Source organism: Pseudopipra pipra, chromosome 1 (genome assembly GCF_036250125.1).
Source record: "Pseudopipra pipra isolate bDixPip1 chromosome 1, bDixPip1.hap1, whole genome shotgun sequence".
NCBI lineage: Eukaryota > Metazoa > Chordata > Aves > Passeriformes > Pipridae > Pseudopipra > Pseudopipra pipra.
This window is the reverse complement of record NC_087549.1, coordinates 88,799,605-88,814,931: the sequence shown is the minus strand read 5'-3', so window position 1 is coordinate 88,814,931 and position 15,327 is coordinate 88,799,605. Positions and strand designations below refer to the sequence as shown.

The 15,327-nt window shown below is 37.6% G+C and overlaps 1 protein-coding gene across 4 annotated transcripts in view; it reads left to right on the top strand.

Annotated features, from left to right (window-relative positions):
• The window catches only part of LOC135418610 (uncharacterized), a 182,524-nt gene that overhangs the window by 90,232 nt on the left and 76,965 nt on the right, over window positions 1-15,327 (top strand). For all 4 annotated transcript variants that reach the window (XM_064664081.1, XM_064664074.1, XM_064664059.1 and 1 more), the window contains exons 14-15: window positions 1,536-1,618; window positions 5,412-5,551. In XM_064664081.1, coding sequence (XP_064520151.1) covers window positions 1,536-1,618; window positions 5,412-5,551 — 223 coding nt within the window. The remainder of the gene's footprint in view (window positions 1-1,535; window positions 1,619-5,411; window positions 5,552-15,327) is intronic.

Genomic DNA, 15,327 nt, shown 5'->3' with positions numbered 1-15,327 from the left:
TTCATCCTAATTGCAAGCATTTCCCATCTTCTCTTTTATTTATTTATTTCCATACAGATTTTTTCTGTACTTTTTATTGATCTTTAATTTGAGCAGCTTCTTACTGTTACAGGCATTGAAGAATTACATTGTGTTTTTACTTAGCAAAAATTGTTCAGAAAAATCTATGAGGAATTAAAATAATGAGCTCACTGGTATAGAAAGAAAAGAGCATTGAGAGCCTTACAAATAAAATATAAAAAGAGCATGTCATGATTAAATAACAGACTTGCGTTTCTTCTCCCACCCATTTCTTAAATGTAGAATATTATTGTTTTCTTTATTCTTTTTAGTGTCCCATTTTTTTGGCCAAGATAATTACTGCTTTATTCATTTGACTCCAAAAACATTGTTAAAGTATTCATTATTTCATCAGGGCTGTTTGGAAACCCAGTTCTGTGTGCCAAAGGAAAAAAAAATATTGAACAAAGAAAACCACAGTAACCATCTTTACAAAGGTATATTTATATTTTAATATGTGTTTAGGGGTTCATACATGTATCACATATATGGAATATGTAGAGACAATTTGAACTGATTATATGGCATGTGTGCGTACATGTGACATTTCCAGCAGTTGTATTTTATGCTGTTTCAATGATTTCAGTAGACCTCCTCTTTCACCCCAGATGGTGCAAATATCTGCAAATGCCTCGTTTACTACAAATGTTCGACATATATAACATACACCTACACGTGTGTATATATATATGTAGAAACTAAGAAAGATATCCAACTGTGACATTGTATATGTGTATATTGTACATGCCTATATCAACAACTGTAACACCTAAGAGCTGATCCTGCCTGTGATTTTAGATATACTTGATTGTCTTTTACTGAGTGGGATTGGAAATAACTTAAAAAAAAAGGAAATAATAACTAAGAATATTTTTGGATTAGCCTCCATATGCAATACATTAAAAAGTGTCTAATACAGACCTTTACTTCTGCCACACCACTACTTCCTGAAATGTGGAATTACATTTTTGTTCATTCCACAGGTCACTGCTTTTCAGGAGCTTAATGAACACACGACTTGTGTTTTCTAAGCAATGTTTATTCGAATGCTTTTTATGCCTCTGTCTTGTTCTTGATCCACAACCATGTCCATACAAGAAAATTAACTTCTTTCTCTCTTCTGAAGAACTCTTTCTGGGGTGTTTAAAATACCCTTCCATGTCATTCTTCGTGTCTATTATTTCTTTATTTCTACTTTTTCCCCTGTTTTGTATCTATATAATTTTTATTTCCAGGAACACAGTATCCGAAGTTTTCTCTGCATTTATCATACTAACATTTCTGGAAGGTAGTAGAGAAATAACCACCTATTTATAACTAGGATGGAGAAAGAAAAATGATCTGCATGAAGTCAGACAGAATCCTGTTGGGAGGAGGACCAAAACCCAGCTCCTTCCTTTCCAGAGCTTTATCTTATGCACCAATGCAAAAAATAATTTATGTTTTGTGGTTTGTTTTTTTGTCTTTTCTTGCAGAGGATTACCAAGATTGTCATGGCAGTGCAGATGAGCACTGTGACTTGTTTTGGCCAAAGGAATTCCAAGGAGGACATCACAAGGTACAGATCTTGATATGGACATCATTGTCTCCCTTAATGTGTGCAGAGAAGCCATTGGATCTTCTACCTGTGCCATTTGAGAATGATTTGTGGGCTTGCTTGTTGTTGTTGTTGTTGTGTTTCTTTAATCTACCCCTGTGAATTTTTTTATGGCCACAAAAAGGCTTCACATGGCCAGGTGTATTGCTGTCTCCTGCATGTATCTATAGGGAGCTAATCTCTCCAGGAAAGAAACTTCAAAGGAGTAGTAGGGAAAGACCATCCTAACGGTAATGAAATACCAGCAGCTTAATCAAGTCTGTGCTGCAGGATGGTATTATTTCAGTAATGTTTAAACAAGAGATGCATCTATAACCTTCAAGCTCTCATGTACTTGTGCAGAAGATCCCTACCATTAGATACTTTTAGTATAATATTTGTAGTATCTTGGTCAAGGACATAATTAATTTATGAACAAATATTGTGTCATCAGTACAAGCTTCCATAAAATCGTATCTGCATCATGACAACACTTTCTGGGTGAAATGCTACTGAAACTTTCAGATTTACTGTAAATCCTGATGACTAAGACACAAAGAAAACTCTGTATTCCTGAGAATTGCTTCTACCTGCATTATATTATTAAATTAGGTGTTTTCCAATGAAGGTTGCAATTTTTCTCTGTAAGTGTTGCTCCACTTCCGTCCTTAAATCAGCATGGTTGCAGAGAACTATAACTGCAAACCTGAATATTCAAATTAATCATTCTGGTAATTTGTCTTACCCTGCTCTAGATATACTCTGAAACATTTTTAATGCTTTTAATTGTGCATGGAAGAAAATCATCACAGTACTCGGAGTACTCACAAACTTGTGTACTACGTGTTTATACCTGTACATGTGCTGTGGCACAAACACTCAGTGGCTGGGAATTATTATTGCAGCTTTCATAGTGTGATGATCTACTTCTCTGAGTAAAAATAGATTGGCCAACTGGAAGTTCCCTCCATTTTAAATGGATAAATTATTAAGTGATTTATTTTTTCGGGAAGTTAAGGATAACTTGGAGAAAACAGAGTTATATATAAACATAACTGCAGACCGATGTGTGCATGCACGTGTGTGTGTGGCCTTACATCTATAGGAAGGATGATTTGAGGACTTTTGGAATCGATGTAGTGGGCAAAGTAACCCAACCCATGGGAGTGGCAGAGTGAAATTCGTTTCCTACAATTGCATAAAAAACATGATATCTTTGAACAAAGTGCCTTGTTCTCATAGGAACTTCAGTTGTGGGTGTCTCTCGAAGCCAAATTAAAGTGACCTGGTTTCAGTGAGGTGTGTAAACCCATGAGGAATTCAGCACTGTCTAGTCCCTCTGGACTCAGTGAAATGACTGACTAGCTTACAGTTATTGATATGTTTGTATAGATTTCTGAACTGAGCCTCTCATGAGAATGCTTCTGCACAAAAGAAATGTGAGTATGTGAAATATCCTTTCAAAGGTTGTAAGAGCCCCTCCTTTTTAATGGCATGAATGAACCCTAATGTTTGGAGAGAACCTGTTTAGCATGTTCAAGATCTAGGCATTTGACCTGATTTATATCATTTGGACCTACTTGTATCTCTGGATACCATCCTGTAAAATATTTTTATGTAACAGTCATATTTAGGAAACAATGACAAACTGATATAAAGAGCAGACTTAAGGAAGAAGACAGAAATTTCTGTAGTGTTTTATTCTCCTTAGCAGTCCCTTTTCTTCTTGTAAAAATATTTTTAAAATTTATTTTTTTAATAACAAAAACAAACAAAAAGATCTTTAAGTCTGACCTAAACTTTTTACCCCCAAATTCATCTATGCTAAGAAGTTGCAAATAGTCTCTCACGGGCATTAGCACTTAGTTTTTGTTGTAACGAGTGTACACACTACTGAATGGATTCAAGATATTGAATGGTAGCAATAAAGGAGAGGATGCTCACAGTCAGTGACTTCTGAGAGAAATAAAATATATTCTCTGATTATAATCCCATCCTCATGCAGATGACTGAATTTCTGTTTTTGTACGTTAGTCAAGATCAAACACAGTCAGAGAAATTAGCTCTTAATACTCTTTAACGCCTTTGGGATTTATGTCTCAGATAATGTCTTTATATCTACTTTGCACAGGGATAGTTTCATGGAGGCAATGTCAGCAAGCAAGGTAGCCTGCACACACTACCTGCTCTGAAACCTTGACTTCTAGGAAATTAAGTTGGGAAGTTTTGTGTCTGGGTAAAATCTGTGTCTGCCTGGTCTTAGTATTTGAAAACAGGTTTAAGCACTTCTACTCTGCCTTAACTATTCATGTTTACATAGAACCTCTTACTGACAATATATTCCATTGCTTGTGGCAACTTTTCCAATGACCACTGAGAACAAGTTGATTATATCATATTTACTGATATGAGTATGTAGGTATATGCATTTTGTAGGTATGAATATGAACTTCTGTCTCTTATGTCTGTGAAATTCAAAATGTGGATGAGATCAATGTAATCCAAGCTTCAGAATACAAATTTACCTTTGAGAGCAAAATGGTTTACAGAGTTTAAAAAGAAAAATAACTTTGTTGTTTTCATGATTAGCAAAGTGTAAAGTGTGTGACTACATCTTATGTCAGTGCTTTGCTCCCTGGGAACTCTGAGTTTTTTTGGGATCTACAGAGTAAACTTCATGTTACTACAGAGTAAACTTCATAAATATGAAGGTCAAATAGGAACTTAAATCATCTAGGTTATCTTCTAGTATTGACTAGAGAATTTCAACCACTTGCTCTGTAAAGTTGGCATCAAGGGATGTAGAATCGAAATTTGTCTTTGAGGTTACCTCTAAATAGTATACTTTCCATCTCCCTGTCTAACAGGAAGACCAAAAAGGGAGTTCTGTTACTAGTTTGAACATAACATATTTTAATTTCCACCCCTTTGTTTTCTCTGGGCTTGTTCACTAAATGTTAACAAACCCTTTACAGAGTTTGGTATTGTGCCTGGGAAGGTATTAGTAGATAATATCATTGAAATCTCCTGCAGATGTCTGTCTCATAAGTTAGGACCTCTTTGTGTCTCTTGGTGGAAAGGATGTTTGTCTCTCTGTCCAGGGGTGATAACACCAAGCATCCAGGGCATCTGATGGTCACTTCAGAGAAGCAATGCCAGCAATCAGACCCTGTGCATGCAAAAATGTTGTTCCAGAGCTGAGCAGAGATCAGGATTCTCTCCTTTCTAGCTCAACGAGTAGTTTAAATGAGAATAAACTGGTATGAGCACTGAAAGATATAGTACTGTCCCTCTCCTGCTTTGTGCAGGCACCAGCGCAAGGTGGTCTGGATCAGAACGGCTCCAGCTGAGAACTAACTGAGTTAAATAAAAGAAAAAGAATTAAGGCAAACAGCATTAATTTCATTCCCAGATTAGTTTCCGCTGTGTGGCTTACTATGGGGATATCTAAATTTTTGTGCTGACAGTGTGTGGTATGTAACACAGGAAAAAGCAAGCAGGTAGAGGGAGACTGGATGACTGCTGGTGTCAGCACGAGCTTATACCTCCTTGAGAGGGTTTGTCAAACCACAGCCTTATAGGAACATAAATCCATTCAGGGAACAATACTCTGTGTGCAGCTCTGGGTCCTACCAGTTAAGAAGGTTGTGAAGGTCCTTGAAGGTGTCCTGAGGATGTCAACAAAGCTGGTGACAGGGTTGGAAGACCTGTCCTGGGAGGAACGGCTGTGCTAATTGCCTTACTATTCTAACTTGTTTTTTCTTTTCATTTAAAGATCAACTGGAATAACCCACCTGACCAACATCGTGAAGAAAGATCAGGTCCTGAGAACAATGGAAGCCAAGAAGAAGAGAAAACATCTGTAGAGAGCAATTTTTACTTGGAAGAGTTAGAGAAGTATACTTTTTCTGTGTGGTAAGTGATCTCAGTATCAAATAGTTTTACAACCCAAAAGTATGTCTTGCTATTCCTGTATTCAAAAGGTACCTACATTTAAATGAATGTTATTAGACTGCAAAAAAACCCAAAACACATGGATTTTTTTTAACTCCTTAACTTATGATTGACCTTGATAAAAAAAATTGGAAGCACTTTTTGTCTGAGGATGCAATTTTGACACTGCTGCATTGCTTTGAGAAGCTGTGTGAGGGGAATAAATACAAAAGGATTTCTAGCATAATCTTTTCAACATTTTAAGAGTAATATGCAATCTTTCTTGGATGTTACTTTGACTATTAGTTTTCTCTTTTATAAAATATGGGAAGTGTCTTAAAATGAAAAGATAAAGTGAAACTAAAAAGACTTCATCAAAACAAAGTTTTTTCAGTTACTTATATTTCATGGAATTTCATATTCTAGATAATTGCAAAAGCTAGACAGTTATTTGTAATTAGTAGAAAACAATGAAGATCATTTCGCTAAATGAAATGATCTCATAGACTTTCACATAGCTCCATATTGTGCTTTGAATATTCAAAACCCAGCCCTCAAAACATCTCTGGCACCTATGGTCTTCTGCAAATCAGCCCCTAGGATTTCAAATACAGCAGTCAGTAAACTAACATCACGATAGAGTGGACATCTGTGAAAATTTAGTTTTAAATTACTTCCCTATCAAAACATGAGGCAGGTTTATCTCATGGGCAAACCAAGCAGCCTTCAATATCACTTGTCCTGTTGTTCCCTGCTCTCATTTGCCACACTCATTTGGTGCCTTAAAAGTTGGCAGAAAGTTTGGTAAAGACCTCACAGACACAAAGTGCATTTTCACTATAGAAATCTGAACTCAACCCTAGAGGTGGTTAGCCCTGAGTATTGGAGGTGACAGCAATCAGCTGGAAAAATAACATACACTCATACAATTAGGCTGTCATAATTCTGCTGAATTGATTATGGTTATTTTTGACAACTGAGGACTCCCCCATCCTTGCCATAATAGAAGAATAGATTTTAGGGTAGCATTGCTCATCCAAATATCCTTGCCAGCTCCCAGTGCTTCATTTTACCTACCTTAATTTTCAAATTAAATTAACCGAATTATCATCAATTATCTATCTCAAGGTGCTCGCTTTCAGTACCAGGGAACTTCACTTTCTCTCTTTCTAGCATTTAATTGTAACATTTAATTGTATATGCCCTATTCCTGGAAGTGTTCAAGGCCAGGTTGGATGGGGCCGTGGACAACCTGGTCTGGTGGAAGGTGTCCTTGCTCATGACCGAGGGTTTGGAAGTAGATGACCTTTAAAATCCCTCCTAACCCCAACCATACTGTGATTCTGTGTACATTTGAAGTTAGCAGCATTGATACTTTATTCTTTTCAAAGTTGTTCAGCTTGAAAGTGTTGAGAAAGGGCCCCAAGTCTCTACTTCCTTCAGCACTGGAGCACTCCTGGAGCACGTGCTGGTTTCTAGTAGCTGACCCTGCAGCACCCTGGCCCCAGGCTTTGAAGTCTGTGTCCTTTGTGACTGCACAAGGTATCCAGAGGAGCAGAGGGAACAGGTGTTTGTCTAAGTTGGTGTGACCTCACCGTCTGATGTGGGGACTAAGAAAAAATGGCTGTCCTTTCTTCCATTTTCTTTTCTATTTCTTTTCTTTGTCCTTTGTTAGGAAGCCCATCTCTCCTTGGACCCCTGTGCCTGCAGGGACACTGACTTTGCTCGGGTTCCTGGGGAGGCATAGGTATGTCTGAGCACAGTAAGTTAGAGGGCACGAACCGTATATTCCTGTTACAAAATACATCCTGTTTGAAATAAGAACAGGTTCTTGCTTTATTTACTTATGTATTATGTTAAAGTCCCATAAGTTTAGAACAAAGCAGAACTTAGAGGGAATTTCTTCACTTTCTGCTTCACTTGTGGTCATCATCTTTATCAGAAAGAAAAAAAAAATAGCAAAAAAATTACTCCTCTCTTGGTCAAATAATATAGATGTTACATATAGTATGTGTCCCTAAAATATATTTTTCAAACTTAGAGTTAATTCAGTTTCCCTGAGTGATTTAAGGAGAATCTGATACCTTTTGAGTTGTTAGTTCTATTTTTTACCGTACCAGCATGATGTTTCAATTGTTACTCACTGCTGTCTGTCTCCTCCTTTCCTTCTCTCCTACTTTCTCCATCAAAGGGCATCAGCTCCTCTTTGTCTGTTTCCAGACCTTCCTTTCTTCTATGATTGCTACCTTTTAAAAAATGCAATGGAAGATAATTAGCTACTACAAAAATTTTTAATAGCACTGTAGATCTGGGGGCAGCTTAGATCTCCATAAACTTCAGAGTTTTAGATGCTTCAAGATGCAATCTGAGCAATTTCCTTGATCTTTTATTGCAGCTGGTAAATCATTTATTGGGCTAGGTTATTTTACAAAATCCTCTTTAAAAACAAAATCCCATAAAATGTATTTATCATAAAATACTGCACAACCAACAGTCTTTAAAGTTGTACATACTCTGTATTAATTAAAAGCTAGTGTTGTACTGTGACAAGTTAAAAGTATCCACTCTATCTCAGTCTCTCTCTTTCCCCCCATTCTCTCCCTGCCTCTCCCTGTAATTTTTTTCTCTCTTTCCTTTCTCTCATATTCTCTTTTCTTGTGGGGCTTGCCAAAGGGGAGACTGGCGAGTACGAGCAAGATATTCTTTTGTGATCACAAATATTTTTCTGATAATTGTGGTGCTTTTTTGTTTCTGTTGCTATAACATGCTTGTCCTTTTTCATTCATATTAATTTTACAGTGGTGTCTCACATCCGTAGGCCATAGTCAAACCTCCTTACAGTGGGCATTATACACATATGTGATAAAAAGAGCTTTTTGGCTGCGGAAGCCCACAGCCTTCAGGTTGCGTCTCGCAGCCTACAAGAGTGACTTTCCCACTGTGCCCCCATACAGCCTTGTTAAAAGCATCAGGCTTTTGCTTAGGTCTGGTGAGCTGGAGATGAGGCGGTTGAGTCCAAAAGACTCAGGGAGATCCATGCTGTTTAGGTGGTCAGGGGCAGTCACAGCCTGGTAGATGCTAAATGCTCACCGAGTGCTTTGCAGACCTTCCTGGAGAGCTGGCTTCAGGACCTTGCCTCGCAACCCAGCATCGCTGAACCTCTCTTCTCTGATTTTTGTGTTCCTGGAACTAAGAGCTTGTGTAATCTGCAGCAGAATATGAATGTTTTTAGTGGCTATTGTCTAAATAAGACAGGTGAGATCTGTAACCTTGAGAGAGAAGGAGGAATATTTGAAGGAATTTTGGCCCTTGCAGCTCAAAACCTACTGTCAGAAGCTCTCTAGTTCTGTTCTTCTGTTCCCTGCAACAAGCAAAATTTGAGGAAAAAATGTTCTTCAAGGCTATTTGTCACTATAAAGCCCAATTTCCTGAAGATGTATAAAAATACAGATCTGAGAAATAATTTTGACACTTCAGCACTTTAACAGTGCTTTTTATGCATAGTTTTAGAGGAGAGGGGAAAAAAATCCCAGATCTCAAAAACCTTTCTCTATCTTAATACAAAAAAACATAAACACATAAACGCTTTCTGTGACTTCAGGAATCTTCAGGCTTGAGTTTATATATAAATAATAAACTAGCAGGTTCAATCGTCAAATACTTATCATCAAACACAGCTCTTAAGGGTTAATATTTCACACTATTATAAAAGTCACGATCATCCTTTGTCTCTGTGCAATTAGCTTTTTAACAACGTGCCTGTAGCTCATACCTAGGCTAAATGCTGCTTTGAAATATTTTCTCCTGAACTCCAAATGTGTTAAGCTGACTCTGGCCAGCTTCTATAAAACTAGTTTATGGTAGGGCACTGCCTTTTTTGAGGGAATACCCAGTGCCCCACGCAGCATTGCTGTGTGTTGCCTATAGTAGCTCAGTTGCAGAGGTAGCAAGCAGAGGGTGAAGACAAAATAGGCTCTTGTCGGCATATGGCAACCTGGGTAGTGTGGACAAGGCTGAAGACCTCTTTACAACCCTGCCTCTACACCTATAGCCTCTATGATGTTTACCTGCTGATTTTTTTTTTCTCCGAATTGAGGAGGACACTGAGGGGCAGGAAGCGTTAAATGTAAAGTGCACAATATAGTAAAATTGTTTTCTATATAGAGACAATAAAATTTCCCTTTATAATACACATGTGATTTGACATTGAAATAAATGCAGATGCTTCTTTGCTTGGTGTATTCCCTGTTGTGCTTTCTAAAACACCTTCACATATGGTTTGCCTCATTCCTGTGAAATGGCTTGTTGTTTATGTCATACAAATAGAACAGATTGAATTTACACCGAGTTAGGAGGGTGATGGATCCTACGTTAGAGGAAAAATCTTGTCTGAGTGTTTAAAATTTGTTCAAAATTAGTGTTGCCTATTTGAAAAATTTCCCTGGATTATCCCTTGAGCTCTTCTAAAGATTTCATTAAAATAATAAAAAAAAAAAATCTGTGGCTGCCTATAAACGCAACCTTTTATTCAAATACGTAACATTTACCCAAAATCAAAGGTCAAATTTTACCAGTTTTTTACATCTGTCCTAGCAGGAACTGTTTCATTCACTATATATAAAATACTGCCGTTAAGAGCAGACATTCAATTTCTTTGTGAAAAGGAGAATAACCCTTTATTACTTGCTTTAAAAAGTGCTAATAATTTAAAAAATTCTCAGTAACTTCTGATAGTCCACCTAAACCATTTCGTTGTTTCTAGTTCCATTTTGAAGCAAAATTAGAGGTAGGCCAAGCTTTAACTCTTAGGAGAAATCAGGAGTCCCACTGTTTTCTTTGAATACTTTTAAATCATTAACACAGCATCCCTAAAACATGCATCCCTAAAGCATACATCCCTACATACAACCCTAAGCTTTGGTTGTATGAGCACAGAGTACTACCAGGATTAATCCTGATTCTGGAATCTTTGTGGGTACTTTTTTGGTTTTTTGCAGGCAAGTCTCAGCAGGACACAAGTAATTATTTTTTTTAAACTTATTCAGGTGTCAGATGGTGTTTATATTGTACATGTCCTCACATCTTTGAAGACTGAATTTTTACAGCAGATCAGCACATATTTCTGTGCAGTTTTTGCTTTAGTCTTAGTTTCATGGAAGATTTTTCCGTTGTAGTAAAAGTTTACTTTTTGGAAAATTATTCTATAGACAAATCATTAAATGTGGCTATGGTATCATTCCTACTTCCTCTGATTTTTCTGAAACTGTCTGTTTCTTCTTTTGTTGTATAGTATAATTCATAAATGAAAAAATTTCAATGAACTGCATAGATTTAGAGATTGTATTTCTTTGCTGTCTCGTGTAATGGAAGAATTATTTCCCTGTTCTGGTGCATTGTAGTAAAATTTTGCTACTGAAAGTTGAATTAGAAATAAAGTGTTTGGAAACAAATTTGAAATCAACAAAAAGGATTATTTCAAAATTTATCTAAACTGCTGGGAAAAAAAATAGGAAACTTTTAAGAACTGAAAATACATGCAAGATGAAACTTTTCTGAGAACTGTTTTCTTCAGGAGTCTTTTGCAAAGCCTTCCAGTATGTATACACACTCTTAATTTTGCTGGGATTTGATATTATTGTGGTGATGGGGAATATGTACTATTGCCTGTGGACTTCAGTGCAATTACGCTTGATGATAATTTTATTTATATGTTCAGCATGATGGAAAGAGTTGGCAGCCAATGCCCTTCCTCCTGCAGGTTTCAGACCTGCAGAACTCCACCAGCTGAGAGCTGGCCCCAAGCAATGGAGAAGAGAAATTGGTGATACAAATCACTGAGCTGAGAGAGTGAGTTGAGAGCCATCAGCGAATGGTCAGTCACAGTTACTAGGGAGATGTTTGTTTGGTTGGGATTTTTCTTTTTCTTCTTTTCTGCTGGCTTTAATGTTCTTGAGCAGAAAGGATTAGTGAGCTTAGTCATTGAGCAGCTTCCCTACAAACCTGAAGTTTTCCTAGAGATATTGTCAAGGGAATTGTGTGGTTGCCATCTGATTATAAGTAAAGGAGCTGAATGAGCAGGGAAAATGCTCCCCAATGCTAGGAGCAATTCACAGTTTGAGCTAGCCCTCTCCAGGATTTTATGTTTATAATTCCTTTTCAAAATGCTTCTTCTGCTCTCCTCCTCCATCTTAGAGAATTCCTATTTGATAAAAGTGAAAGAATATGGTTCAAATTTGGCAATAGTCAGGGGAAAGATCGGTACGTTGACAGACTATGATACCATGAAGGTCTTTGACAGAAATCGCTAGTTTCTCTTAAATACTGGGAGTGTTGACTCTTCAGTTACTGAGCAGTGTGGGCTCACAAAGTTGTTGGAGCCTTTGCCACAAGCGCAGTCAAAATGTCTTCAAGACAGCACTGCTAGCATTTCTGTGTCACAGGCATTTCACGCTGTTCATTTTGGGTTCCCGCGCCCTACAAAAGCACTTTTTGACCTAGCTTAATTTTTCTTTGGTTTGTTCAGACTCATAGGAGAGTAGAAGACTTGCGAAGCTGACTGAGAAGTGTTGAGTATAGAAACATGGTTGTTTGTCATTTAATAAACGTTTCATTTTCATGAGCTAGAAAAGATGACATTACTGATGACTAGTGGAGAAAAGCAAAGCTATAAGTGTGCCATACGCGATCATCTCTAATGAATAGAATGAATAAAAATAATAAGTGCATTACATAGCTGACTGTCACATCTTCAGGGCACTACAGTAAATAAGTGGGAGTTATACATGTGCATTAGTAGCAAAATGGGTACCACACTTTGGATCTTATTGAGTACAGTGTGGAGAGAAAAATATGATAGATTGCTGCTTTTTATCTGTCACTGCTGTGGCACAGAAGCATAGACCATATGTATGTAAAATGACTTTGTTATTTCAGTAAATTCTCTAACTCTTTCTGTTGTAGCCTGTAGCAAAATGAATAAGTAGCTGAAGATCCTGGTGGGATAGTTCTGATTCTATCAGAATAAAATACCTCTACAGAGGCATAATTATTAATAAATATACAGTGATGTGTGACAAAACATCCAGAGAAGTTAGCAGGGTCTCTGCTCTTACAGGTTTCCAGTACAAACTGAGATGCTTTGCAAAGGGGAGAACAAGTTGTGATAGCTAAGCTGAAAAGAGCGGGATAGTTTAGGCAAATGTGGGCCTTGTTAACTATGATTCTTGTTTCTTGTCTCAGAGGTGATGATAAAAGTGTGGATGACTCTCAAAATGCTCCTCCTCAATCACTTAATGGAACCAATATTTCATCTTTTCTATCTTGTCCTTCTTTATATAGAGCACAGTATCTCTCTTGGGCAAAACTGAATTCGTGTAGGGTAGAGATGAGAAAGGTGAATAGGAAAGAGCAGAGAGGACCTGCCGTTTGCCTGGCCTTGGATCTGAAAACTCAAACTAGTCTGCCAAGTTTGAGAGTCTGATTACAAAATTCTGAATAAAATGTAGTCTGTCTGCCCTTTGATTTAAGAGCAAGTCCAGCAGATGAGGAATTTACAGTTGTCATACTTGATTGTTATGAAGGTGTGAATCACTGTCTTGAGCTTATTTTTAAAACAGACAGGGTAGCTCTCTGGGGTACTTTGTCTTCATAAGATTTTCAAGCTGATACCTAGATCTATCCTAGATTTTGGTTCAGGTCTCTGCTGAGGGATAATGACTGAAAATATGCTAGGCTTTTTGTTTTATGGCATTAACAGTGGTGCAACTCCTGGTTCAGCTATTCTTTCTTGCAGCTATACTGAATGCTGTGTCTTTCTCACAAAGTGCAGAGATGCTCTCTCTGCCTGTTAATTCTCCAGTCTAAACAATTGCAGGGGAAGAGAGCTAGGGAAGGAAAAAAAAATTCCCATTGCTTCATCAGTCCCATTACTCACAAATAGAGGGCAAAGTATTTTACAGAGCTTTTAACTAACTACTGATGTAATTTGTTCTGCATTGTTTGCCCATTAATCCAAAAATTACTTTTCCCTTTGAAGCTTGCTTTATGTAGAGGAAACAATGCCACCCTTAACCATCATGTGTATCATTTTATGCAGGGTAACTGTTTGTATTTGCCTTACATTTCAGTTAAATGCAGTACAGGGGCCTTTGAGCATCTTTGGTTGCTTAGTAAGTTATAATATTTCAAAGTTGAAATAATTTCCATTTCAAAACATTGTATCATGATCCTCATCCTCTAAAAGACACTTGGATGTATGTTCCTGCCACAAGTATTCAATTTAGCCTTAGATGTGGCAGGAGTTTTGAGGAAAGAAAATATTCTTTTGTCTCTGAGAATATGCCTTTCTCGCTCCATCTTAAAATACGTACGTCAGATATAGAGTTTGACCTGCAAAATGTCAGAGGGTGAAAGATACATATTTAGTCTGGTTCATCACGCATTTCACTATGCCGCATGCTGCATTTGGAGAAATATTTCTGTGTCTCTACGTGTGTTATATACATAAGCACACAAAACCACTTTCCAGTTTTCCTGGAGATAGTTGTAAGAACCAGCACCTCCACTGTGGTAGTGTCTCTCTTATGCCTCAGTTTTCGGGAAAGATATGATAAAGTCAAGGTTTATCCATGATGCCTATTTTTTTTTTTTTTTTTGAAGATCAACACTGAATACTGAATTTTAAATTTGAGGTCCCAAAAGAAGGTCAATAACTGGTCCTGGAAACCAAGTGGTCTTCTAGAGGCTCTAAATGGAAATATGTTTCCTTGGTATTTTTAATCAGTCCCTAATAAACAAGCAGATATTAAGACCATAGCGGTACTGTTCAAACAGTGGCCCAAAGAACGACTCCACCCAGCATCTCAGTGCCTTACAGCAATTCCTTTTGATTGCTTATACCCAAAAGCTTAATGCCAGCTGTGTTGCAGCCACAGAGATGTGATTGTAGTGTACTGCCACCGATCTGTGGAGTCATGGGAGATAAAAAGCCTACTCTAGCTCATTTGTAAATTGGCTATTATTTTTAGTTAGTTCCCCAGGTGAATGCATCCATGCTATTCTAATCAGCCTGAATTAATTCTAGGAGACAGTTTTCAAAGCGGCGCGTAGCAGGCTGGTGTCCCAACGGTAGATTCTCTCCTGTGTATTAGTGTGGAAATGTGGTACATTAAAAGCTCTGTTTATTAGACCATCCTGTTTCTCTAAAGCACTCAGTCCATTGAACCTACTGTGCTAGTTATTTTCCTAAAGATTTCCAGACCTGTATTTTCTAATAAAAATTAACAGTGGGAGAAAAGATGGGTGGATGGGAAATTCAGTGAAATCTGACTTGGACAATGTAAGAAATTCTTAACTATGAAATCAAGTGGCAACAGAAGTAATATTTTAAGCCGGGCCCATACAAAACTGCAGCCATGTGGAATCTTCCCATTTGCCTTCACTGGGCTTTGGATCAGGCCCTGAAGGTACCAACCATATTTCAAGGGTTTATGATCATTGCTAACTTTGGAAACACTGCCAGGCTTCAAGAATAGGGACTGCATTCCACATGCAGCAGGAGTAGCCTTTTCTCTACTTTGAGTAATGCTACAGGAACGATAAAATATTCTTGCTACTGGGAACGCCAAGCTCTGTGGGACTTAGAAGGGACCTGACATTTATACAGTTCATCACTACTGTAGATCAAGCAACGCTACTTTTAGCAAAGAATGCATATTCATTCTTTTTTTTTAACCTTTGCTTCAGTGCATTCATGACAA